The sequence below is a fragment of the Haliotis cracherodii genome, unplaced genomic scaffold (genome assembly GCF_022045235.1).
Source record: "Haliotis cracherodii isolate W230 unplaced genomic scaffold, xgHalCrac1.p SCAF_16, whole genome shotgun sequence".
NCBI classification, from domain to species: Eukaryota; Metazoa; Mollusca; class Gastropoda; order Lepetellida; family Haliotidae; genus Haliotis; species Haliotis cracherodii.
In genome coordinates, this window is record NW_027266271.1 from 4072202 (window position 1) to 4084910 (window position 12709).

Genomic DNA, 12709 nt, shown 5'->3' on the forward strand with positions numbered 1-12709 from the left:
AGTCCCATGGGTGTTACATGAAAGTCCCATGGGTGTTACATGAAAGTCACATGGATGTTACATGAAAGTCCCATGGACGTTACATGAAAGTCCCATGGACGTTACATGAAAGTCACATGGGCGTTACATGAAAGTCACATGGGTGTTACATGAAAGTCACATGGGTGTTACATGAAAGTCCCATGGATGTTACATGAAAGTCACATGGGTGTTACATGAAAGTCACATGGATGTTACATGAAAGTCACATGGATGTTACATGAAAGTCACATGGGTGTTACATGAAAGTCACATGGTTGTTACATGAAAGTCACATGGATGTTACATGAAAGTCACATGGGTGTTACATGAAAGTCACATGGGTGTTACATGAAAGTCACATGGATGTTACATGAAAGTCCCATGGACGTTACATGAAAGTCCCATGGACGTTACATGAAAGTCCCATGGATGTTACATGAAAGTCCCATGGGTGTTACATGAAAGTCCCATGGGTGTTACATGAAAGTCCCATGGATGTTACATGAATGTTACATGAAGCTTATAATAGTTGAAGATATAAGAAGCTATATGACTGCGGTTTTATTTAAAAAGTTTACCACTGATAAACTCAAATGTATACTGATGTGTCAGAAGAACAAGGGAACATTAAGCCACGTATTGAGTTCAAGATTCAGTTGGCCTTTTTTATTCCCACACAAGGTATTCAGGGTCAGTTTAGTTTGAATCATTGGAATAAGCGACAAGACTTACGAGTGCTTCGGTGAGAAGATCTGCTCTGTGATCTGTAGAAAACTTCATTGTGTCTGTTTTCTTCACACCTTTCTTCATTGTAATAATGAACTCTGTGTTGGTGGGTCCACGCACATTGGGTACAATACTGATGAACTCACTGTAGGGCCACTGGAACATAAACTAACCTAGATCAAACACATACTGTGTTGGTTGAAATACTAGCCAAGATTACTTCATTCATACATAAACACAAAGAGACTGACCTACTTCCATCTGATTTCAATATGCAGTCTATGCGTTTGGAGCTTTGAGACTCAATTTTCTGGCTGATTTGAATAATATGCCAAAATCTCTGTTCTCTTTGATCATATAACACATACCTCAAAACATGCCTTATTTACATCTGTTGTCGTTGGTTACCAATCAGAGTTATCTGTCCTTGATCCCTCACTGCCTTTTCATCAGTACCTAGCCTGATCTCCAGACAGGGGACTGACAGGGGAGCCTAAGACTTGTGACAGGATAAATGGACTGATCTCCAGACAGGGGACTGACAGGGGAGCCTAAGACTTGTGACAGGATAAATGGACTGATATCCAGACAGGGGACTGACAGGGGAGCCTAAGACTTGTGACAGGATAAATGGACTGATATCCAGACAGGGGACATACAGGCAGGCCTCAGACTTGTGACAGGATAAATGGACTGATATCCAGACAGGGGACATACAGGCAGGCCTCAGACTTGTGACAAGATAAATGGACTGATATCTAGACAGGGGACATACAGGCAGGCCTCAGACTTGTGACAAGATAAATGGACTGATATCTAGACAGGGGACATACAGGCAGGCCTAAGACTTGTGACAGGATAAATGGACTGATCTCCAGACAGGGGACATACAGGCAGGCCTCAGACTTGTGACAGGATAAATGGACTGATATCCAGACAGGGGACATACAGGCAGGCCTCAGACTTGTGACAGGATAAATGGACTGATATCTAGACAGGGGACATACAGGCAGGCCTCAGACTTGTGACAGGATAAATGGACTGATATCCAGACAGGGGACATACAGGCAGGCCTCAGACTTGTGACAAGATAAATGGACTGATATCTAGACAGGGGACATACAGGCAGGCCTCAGACTTGTGACAGGATAAATGGACTGATATCTAGACAGGGGACATACAGGCAGGCCTCAGACTTGTGACAGGATAAATGGACTGATATCTAGACAGGGGACATACAGGCAGGCCTCAGACTTGTGACAGGATAAATGGACTGATATCTAGACAGGGGACATACAGGCAGGCCTCAGACTTGTGACAGAAAAAATGTAGAAGGGTCTACAAACTTGCAGTATTTGTAACAATCATTTGCTGTACAAAAAGCTATTCAACCACATACCCATGCACACAAAAATACCCTTTCTGCTAACCATGAAGGGAAGTTATACAGCTCATGTACCTGATTTGTCACCTCATATGTGTTCGGATTGTAGGTCGTGATTCCATGTGTCCCAACAGAAAATATTCTCTTGTATCTGAAAACAAGACAAACATTGAATCTTATATATTGAATTGGCACTTACAGCAAATGAGGGTCAAACTTTTCACACTGAAACTTTGGAAAAACCTGAGAAACTGTCATCCTTATTTTACACCAATCTCACTATGTATATATGCAACAAAACACAAAGAAAGGAGCATCCAAATTGTACACTGTCATTGTATGTCCCAGCAAGAGACCACAGAAGGTTCTAAGATGACCATCCCTGGTCCCACAACATGCTGTACCACAACTCACCTTATGATGGTGTCACAAAAACATACTATCTGTAGCTTGATACAAGTTCTACACACTTTAGATAACTTTGACAGAAGTCAACTGAAGACCATAAGGCTTAAAATACAAAAACTGTTTGTCAGGTAAGACTTTTGGAAAGGTGGTTCCATCAGACTGTTGTTGTATTCAATTGGTCTTAGGATGGCATATATGGTCTCTTTGCATTAACATGTAACATACAGTTTCCACCACTGCTTGGAGGAAAATACAACCTCTATTTCAGAAACCTGCCCGTTTGATTTTAAAAAAAATCAGAACATCACTTCATTATAAAGGTCTGATACACATCCCTTAAACATTTGTTAAACATTTGTTAGCAATATTTTCAATGAAGAGAAGAGAAGATGAGAAGAGCTTGGTGTGAAGGCTGTATTCTTGACATGTGCTGTTGCTGTGACTGTTTCTTATTTTTCAAACAAAAACTCTACTTAATATACTTGGCCTCCTCCTAAAGCTTTGGGTTTGTGTTATTAGCCTGTCCAGGGAAGTTTATAGACAGATAACAGGACAGGAAGGACAGACAATGTGTCACGACAAAATAGGCTCACTTTGACCTTTTATCTGTTGACCTAGCATAAAATAAAAATTGTTATGTTCTAGTTGAGTGCAAGGCTCAAGCCCCTTAACCACAAAAGCCCCCAGGGATTTGTTTGAAAAAGAGTCAATAGATCTCCATGGGTATGGTGCAAAGATCGACAGAAATTAATTTGCAACCCCTATCAAACCACAAATAAAACACAGACATAGTTAATGGATATGTATTAAAACCAGAAATAATATCACTTAAGGATTGAAGTTGTATTTGTTGACGTTCATCAGCTGATGAAGATGCGATGAACGTCAACAAATTCAATTTCAATGCTTATATTGACAGATACATAAATCATTACAAAACAATCCATTAAACATTAAACTTTAAATATTTAAAGCGAACTATATCAATGCGGAGAGTCATGATGTCATCCGTCCCAAACATTCCATTTGGAGTGACATTCCTTTGTTTTACCAACAGCAGAAAATGGCAGCTACAGCAATGTCATTCATAAAAGTTGCACCCAGTAAAGTTAGTGTTGGAAAGAAAACCAGACCCAGCTGATGCTGAAAATGGATTGATATTAACGTTCTGTTAACTTTGGGTGTGTGTTAAGACATACTACGGCTGCTGAGGATGGTGATTACCACTTGAGGCGGCGCAGTTGGATTTCCCAAAGCAATACACGACAGTGTTGAGCTCAGTGATTTCTTTTGGTGAGTAGAGCATTTTCTGTTGTAGCTTGGAATGGACATGGACGCTTCATTTCGGTGACCCGACATATACATGATCTGTCTGGCTTCAAAGCCTGCATCATTCACAGCCTGATTCAATGTTGCTCTCAGTTTTTCCCTTAAGACTTTTAATGTTATTTTTAGACATTGAGGAATTCACCTTAAGTTGTTCTGCATGTCTCCGCTCCATTGACAATGTAAGCACATGACATACTGACGTACATCGGGAAATAATTAAATCTTCATTGTGTTCATTGAAATTCCTGCATTCTGATTAGCTGAATTGGTCATGTGTTACCGCATTCATTTCCAAATGAATTTTAAACATTAAGCCGCACCCACCGAGGCATACTACTTTTATTACAGCCGAATGTCAGGGAATCCCAATATTACAGTCGAGGGAATTCCCTTTCAGCTCACATGTATTGTCATGCACAGGACACTTAGCGACTTTCATGCATACTCATTGTCCAAACTACCCTTTGCAACCGAAGGCCAAGAATGAATGAAACAGCAAACGTGCAGGCTCGCTCGCCTGTTTTTTTCCCTCTCACCTAGGTTCAACTTTCATGTCTTCGGGTTTCATTTCTAACTAGCATTTTTCCAACTGTGTTTTACCGTAATCAGGGAAGTGATGTTTGAATCTGGCGGTAACTGACCATGTTATTTGAAACAGCTGCCTTCTACCAGACTATTTCTTCCGGTTCGTTACAGTCTGACTGTTGCAGTTCTTTTTGCCTCTTGCCTGAATTGACAGGTCCAAAGAACATTGTTTTGATCCTACTCTCAGTTGATTGGCTACTGACTGTGGAGGCGTGTCAAGTTATGTGCAAAAATTAAACGATCACTAGATTCATGTCACGCCACAGTATGTATTCCTACACCTGGAATGTTGATCAATCTCGTCATTTTTGTCTGTTTTGATATATACAACTGTTTTTGGTTAAACTATTGTACATAAAACATGTTTTATGTTGTCAAATTTAATTATAAGCATTGACTGTGTATTTTTTTTTATTCATACCTCAATGAACCAAAAAAATATACACAGACAATCCTTAAAAAAAAAACAGTCAGCTTGGTAGTGTTCACCTAGGTGAGGTCACCCGCTACTGTCAATATTGATTCATAAATAAGCATTAGCATCACCGGATAGTTTTGTGAGTATTGTAAAGTACGATGGGTCACTGTTTGATATCGACCTATGAGTGATCGCATTATGGGAATCGTCCTAAAGAGACGAATTGAGTAACTATTTTTAAATGACATCAACCAAAATCTAGCCGATGTGAAATGCTGGCAATTAGGTAAACGCTCTGTGACAAGTAAGGTTTGTTTCACCAGTAATGTCTGGTCAGTGTTGTAAATACAACACAAATAGTTGGTGTGATTACCAAATCAGTTCCCACATGATTTTGACGAAAATTAAATAAAGTATAAGTGATTAATTGTTGACTAATACTACTACATTAATATAAAGGACCACAGATAAAACAAAGATATAGTGTTCACCATCTTATAAAATATGGAGCACATCTGAATACATTTGTTGAAATGCCAGTGGTAATGTTTTTGCTTTGGAAGGAAAGTAGAAACTTAATGCATGTCCGTATATTATGCAACCCTGTTTTAAACCATGTGTAGAGACTATCATATAAACTTTCAGGCTTAGTAATAAAAAGAAGTTTCAAAACTTGCTCTAAGTATAGACAGAAGGTTAGACTGACAAGTTCTGCAATAAACTCACTTGGACCTTCCACATCCTGGTGAGCTACCCATTCATCCATTCATTGTTCAAGTGAACATAGACAAACAAGAGTCATCAGGAGATGACATATCCCCCTATTTTGGTGCCATTTGGAAATGGAGTTAAGCTACTTATAGCCAACTTTTGGTTCATTGCATTTGGATACTTTCAGTTCAGTGAAGAAAAACATAATGCTTTTCAGTATTGTTCAAAATTCCAAATCATCGAAAGGCACTGACTTCATTTTCAGTATAAGTCCAACTTGTCAAGAAAACAAAACAAAAAATTTATTTTTTTAAATCCCAAAATCTTCAAAAAACTGCAGTTCACCAATAGACTGATCTGGAAAGCAAGTTTCAAGAAGAAATTTTCAATAACTTAGAAGCTCTGCTCCAGAAACGAAAAATGGAAGGAGGACAGAGGAACGAACAAAACCCGGGGATAACAATTTAGTGAAAGTGACATTGGGTGCTGTGCCATTGTATAAGCTGTAATGGTCTAAATGACCTAGGGCCTGTAGAGCTAGTACTGGCAGTACATACTTTCCTTTCCATGAGTGCTTTGTGATGAAATAACAGGCAACATCTGTGTTGTCCTTTATAGATGACATAGCTGGCTGAAACACAAAAATATGCAGTGAGACACCATGAGCAAAGGAAAACATAGTGCCATGACAATGTAGGTACAACACAGCAATGTTGCTGTCACAGTTTCAGAAATGATATTCAAATATTTTGTACATAAATCATGAAATACTGTTAACAAACTGACTACTATGAAACAACTAAATTCAACAAAGTTTCTTAATTTGCAACAATGAATGTAACATATTGTATAACATAGCAGCAATGCATTTTATTAAAATGAAGTTTAAACTCTGGTCCACAAGATTTACTCCACTGGGTCATGCTGTTGTATGTTTGCAATAGTTTTCTCAAAAGTCTATGGGACTTATAGGTATTGGAAATGGGAATTGAATGGAAAAGTACATTCATTTCCAATTTCTTAAACATTTGTTTATAACATATCACATTTGGTCTTGTTGTTCTCAAATGTCTTGGTATGTTGTCAGATGTTCAGTTTAAGTATTATTTGAACCCTGAAATACAGGATACATGTCAGAAAGACTACCGCAGTAAAGAGAGGGTGACAGTGCCTACATAGCAGTTCATCACAAGCAGAATGTGGCTCAACCTAGTGTTGGCCTGAAAGGGCTACTGCAGTAAAGAGAGGGTGACAGTGCCTACATAGCAGTTCATCACAAGCAGAATGTGGCTCGACCTAGTGTTGGCCTGAAAGGGCTACTGCAGTAAAGAGAGGGTGACAGTGCCTACATACCAGTTCATCACAAGCAGAATGTGGCTCGACCTAGTGTTGGCCTGAAAGGGCCACTGCAGTAAAGAGAGGGTGACAGTGCCTACATAGCAGTTCATCACAAGCAGAATGTGGCTCGACCTAGTGTTGGCCTGAAAGGGCCACTGCAGTAAAGAGAGGGTGACAGTGCCTACATAGCAGTTCATCACAAGCAGAATGTGGCTCGACCTAGTGTCGGCCTGAAAGGGCCACTGCAGTAAAGAGAGGGTGACAGTGCCTACATACCAGTTCATCACAAGCAGAATGTGGCTCGACCTAGTGTTGGCCTGAAAGGGCCACTGCAGTAAAGAGAGGGTGACAGTGCCTACATACCAGTTCATCACAAGCAGAATGTGGCTCGACCTAGTGTTGGCCTGAAAGGGCCACTGCAGTAAAGAGAGGGTGACAGTGCCTACATACCAGTTCATCACAAGCAGAATGTGGCTCGACCTAGTGTTGGCCTGAAAGGGCTACTGCACTCATTTACAGAGGCAAGACATTGTTCATCAAATTAAGTGTGTAAGGGAAGTAATCACATAGTAGTCAAAAATAGGGTTTAAGTTGTAAAAAACAAGAGTCATCAGAAAGATGACATATCTCCCCGGCAGCTGTCTGTAAAGTAACCACTAGTAAATGTGCAATTCTGTATGTAATGAGTCAACAGTTGAATATTCTTTTAGAAGCATACATTGTTTACCCACTCAATGGTTCTCGAATTCTGGCCCGGAAACGAACCCGTTCCCCAATGGAGTCTAGGTCCAACTTCTTTCCATAAAAATTGTAAAAATTAAAAATTCGTAAAAATAAAAATATCAAAAGGCACCACTTTGGTATGTGCCTGATATCTTTGTCAAGTTTCGATCAAATACACTGAATGGTTTTCGAATTCTGCCCCGGAAACGAACCCCATCCCCAATTGAGTCTATGTCCAACTTCATTCCATAAAATTTAAAAAAAGAAAAATTACAAAAATTACAAAATATCAAAAGGCACCACTTCTGTATGTGCCTGATGGATTTGCCAAGTTTCGATCAAATACAGTGAATGGTTTTCGAATTCTGCCCCCCGAAACGAACCCCATCCCCAATTGAGTCTATATCCAACTTCATTCCATTAACATGCACCTGATACACTCACAACAAGAAAGCCTGGGAGTCACTCACTCATGCATTAACTTGCACCTGATACACACACAACAAGAAAGCCTGGGAGTCACTCACTCATGCATTAACTTGCACCTGATACACCCACAACAAGAAAGCCTGGGAGTCACTCACTCATGCATTAACTTGCACCCGATACACCCACAACAAGAAAGCCTGGGAGTCACTCACTCATGCATTAACTTGCACCCGATACACCCACAACAAGAAAGCCTGGGAGTCACTCACTCATGCATCAACATGCACCTGATACACACAAAACAAGAAAGCCTGGGAGTCACTCACTCATGCATCAACATGCACCCAATACACCCACAACAAGAAAGCCTGGGAGTCACTCACTCATGCATTAACTTGCACCTGATACACTCACAACAAGAAAGCCTGGGAGTCACTCACTCATGCATTAACTTGCACCTGATACACACACAACAAGAAAGCCTGGGAGTCACTCACTCATGCATTAACTTGCACCTGATACACCCACAACAAGAAAGCCTGGGAGTCACTCACTCATGCATTAACTTGCACCTGATACACACACAACAAGAAAGCCTGGGAGTCACTCACTCATGCATTAACTTGCACCTGATACACACACAACAAGAAAGCCTGGGAGTCACTCACTCATGCATTAACTTGCACCTGATACACTCACAACAAGAAAGCCTGGGAGTCACTCACTCATGCATTAACTTGCACCTGATACACCCACAACAAGAAAGCCTGGGAGTCACTCACTCATGCATTAACTTGCACCTGATACACACACAACAAGAAAGCCTGGGAGTCACTCACTCATGCATTAACTTGCACCTGATACACACACAACAAGAAAGCCTGGGAGTCACTCACTCATGCATTAACATGCACCTGATACACACAAAACAAGAAAGCCTGGGAGTCACTCACTCATGCATTAACTTGCACCTGATACACCCACAACAAGAAAGCCTGGGAGTCACTCACTCATGCATTAACTTGCACCTGATACACACACAACAAGAAAGCCTGGGAGTCACTCACTCATGCATTAACTTGCACCCGATACACCCACAACAAGAAAGCCTGGGAGTCACTCACTCATGCATTAACTTGCACCTGATACACACACAAGAAAGCCTGGGAGTCACTCACTCATGCATCAACATGCACCTGATACACACAAAACAAGAAAGCCTGGGAGTCACTCACTCATGCATTAACTTGCACCTGATACACCCACAACAAGAAAGCCTGGGAGTCACTCACTCATGCATTAACTTGCACCTGATACACCCACAACAAGAAAGCCTGGGAGTCACTCACTCATGCATTAACTTGCACCTGATACACCCACAACAAGAAAGCCTGGGAGTCACTCACTCATGCATTAACTTGCACCTGATACACCCACAACAAGAAAGCCTGGGAGTCACTCACTCATGCATTAACTTGCACCTGATACACCCACAACAAGAAAGCCTGGGAGTCACTCACTCATGCATTAACTTGCACCTGATACACCCACAACAAGAAAGCCTGGGAGTCACTCACTCATGCATTAACTTGCACCTGATACACCCACAACAAGAAAGCCTGGGAGTCACTCACTCATGCATTAACTTGCACCTGATACACTCACAACAAGAAAGCCTGGGAGTCACTCACTCATGCATTAACTTGCACCTGATACACCCACAACAAGAAAGCCTGGGGGTATTTAGTTAAAAAAATATAAAATGTCTCGTTAGGGCTCCAAGCCGAAAGGCTGTAGAGCCCTATTGTAATCGTTCGATTTATTATTATTATTTATTATTACCGTATTCGACCCATTAAGCGCCCAGGGCGCTTAAAAAAAGACAGAAGGGGTGGGCGCTTATTGGGGACAATTCAGAGTCAAATTGGCGTAAATTCATCAGTAAGCCTTACCGTATTTTCTTGAGAATAGCGGGCACTTTTTTTTCCCAAAAACACAGCTGTGTAGAAGGAGGTGCGCATTATACAGGAATTAATGTGTTTTGATGTTTTTTCCCCCATGGAAAGACATTACTGTGAGCACGTAACACCGGAAATACCATGTCAACAAATCCATACTGAAGTTCGCAAATTATTCCTGTCTGGCTATACAAAATGTTCTTTGTATATCTGAACTTTTGTTTGTAACTTATTGCATTAATTTTATTCAAAATTCCTTTTAATATTGTTTTAATTAATTTCGGCGAAATCGTGTGTGAAGTGATCGGAAGATCGCACAACTCACCGTTATTAACAGCAACCACGGTCAGATTACCGCTATTGATGCCTTGAAACAAACTTTAGTTGACAGAGAATGGATACATATATCATAAATGCCATACTTTGATTCGTTAAAAGTCATATTTGTTTTTGTTGGACGATTCTATGTCAGCACGTAATTCTCGCGATCACGCGATCACGTGCATGGGAGCCTTGACGGTGACTGGTCAGACTGGTTCCATGTAAAAAATAATACCTGGCAATAGAGATCAGCTGCTTCGCTTAGGGTTATTATTTTAAATATGTTTAGTAAAAGCTGCATCTAAATTAACAAGATATTGGAATATATTTTTCCTGATAAATAAAATAGTTTCAGATACAACTTTTGCCGATCTTTCATTTAAAATCATTGGGTGTGTCTTGACCGAATCACCGGTAGATTCCAAGAAAACATGTGTACAGCTGATTGCTGTGTCCGGCTTAGTTTACGAGAAAATGCACAAGGTAATCTTAATCCCTGGATATAAAACGATGCCTAGCTGAACAAAAAATACAATTCAAACGGTAAATCAACATGTCTGGTGATTTTTTTTTTATCTCAAATTTCAATTTTGTACTGATTGGGTGAGGGGCGCTTAATGGGTCAAATATGCTTTATTCCGCCAGTGGCTCAATTGCGTTCCAATTTTGTATGTGTGTGAAGACCGGTTAGTACCAAAGCTGTAAGCCCAAAGGCCAAGGGCAGATAACTAAAAATCAAGAATTTTTTTAAGATGTATTTCGCCCTATTGCTCCGTAACCGCTTATCTGATTACTTTGAAACCTTGCATGTATCTGCTGCTTGAGCTGCTTGACATTTTGTGTTCTTTGACTTTGGTCATTGGTCACGTGGTTTGGCAGCCATATTGGATTCAAGGTTTTCACAGGGTTTTGGGGGTACCTGTCTTCAAATCCTATCTCCTCTGAATCCACTGCATGAAATGCATCCAAACTTTCTGAGAATTGTCTCCATACATATCACATCAAACTCTGTTAGCCGATTTTGGATATCTTTTTTAGTTGCGACCATATTGGATTCAAAGTTTTCACAGTGTCTTTTGGGTACCTGTCTTCAAAACCTATCCCTTTTGAATCCAATGCATGAAATTATTTCAAACTTTCCGACAATTGTCTCCTTACATAATACATCAAACTCTGTTAGCCGTTTTAAGATATCTTTCTTAGTTACAGCCCTATTGGATTTTCATTTTGATGATTTTTTTCACCGAAATTTTACTTTAAAGATCATATCTTGTAAGGTTCTCCACAGAAACTATTGAAAGTTGACATGTACTTAGATGGACATATATACCTCATCTTTTGTTCTTGGTTGCATGCTAAAAGTAACACTGCTTGGTGGTAATATTTGATTAATATTTGGGACACCCCTGGAACACGGCAATTTGAGCGGCGATGTCAGGTGACTATTTTTGGACGGAGTTGGTACAAGCAAACCCTTTGAGGATTCGAACATGTTCAAGGTCGGAAATGGGTTTAGAACAGACTTGGACACCCCTGCACATGACAATTTGGTATCGGCGATGCCCTGCAAGTGGTGCCTATATTTGACGGATCTGGTACAAGGAAACCCTTTGAGGATTCGAACAAGTACGTTTGTGCGCAGTGTTACTTGGAGCCCGCCATTGCTGCTAGCAGCTTTAATAATTACTTGTATCGTTTAAAAGGGAAGTATATACGCAAAAATCTCTTTCTTTCTTATTTGAAACAAAATGCAATTTAAGAATTAGTTGATATCAGTGTTTGAAAATAAACATTTATTTTTCTCACAGTAAATGTAGGAAGCTCACAATAATTGTGAGAATGTTATGCCGTTCTGACACCTTTGTTTTCCGAGCTAACCAGGCCGGAGTTATCCCCCTTAGATTATGATGCAATTGGAGCCAATTTAACTGGGTCCCTGTCTAGTCTCAACGCAACAGATATTATGTACCAGTTTATGGTGAGACAACATGCATTGTCTGATTCCTGAGAAGTTCCATCAAGATATTGTAAAACCATACATTTATGAACCAACACAAGCCAGTTTCGCAATGTGGAAACATTGAACATGAAGAGAAAACAAGAGAAGACCCACATAACCTGTTGCGTCACCCGATCCCGACTCGACATCACCAAAATCACCAGTGACACCATGGTAAGAATAACACTTTGATGTGTGTCTACCTAAATTACCTATATACTCGTTATTACATTTTCATAAGCAGAAACCTGGTAAACCGCATGCTTCGTCAGCTATCCTATTCATCCTGTCCCACCGTGTTACAATCCTATCACCGGTATAAGCCAAGTTGTCAATCTACGCTTGTCCATACATGTATT

The 12709-nt window shown here is 40.3% G+C and overlaps 1 protein-coding gene across 2 annotated transcripts in view; it reads right to left on the minus strand.

Moving 5' to 3' along the window:
* The window catches only part of LOC139463733 (dnaJ homolog subfamily C member 13-like), a 510967-nt gene that overhangs the window by 485220 nt on the left and 13038 nt on the right, over positions 1–12709 (minus strand). For both annotated transcript variants that reach the window (XM_071244983.1, XM_071244982.1), the window contains exons 2-4: positions 6140–6213; positions 2207–2282; positions 754–903 (exon numbers count right to left, since the gene is read on the minus strand). In XM_071244983.1, the coding sequence (XP_071101084.1) occupies positions 754–903; positions 2207–2282; positions 6140–6207 (294 nt within the window). In that variant the 5' untranslated portion in view covers positions 6208–6213. The remainder of the gene's footprint in view (positions 1–753; positions 904–2206; positions 2283–6139; positions 6214–12709) is intronic.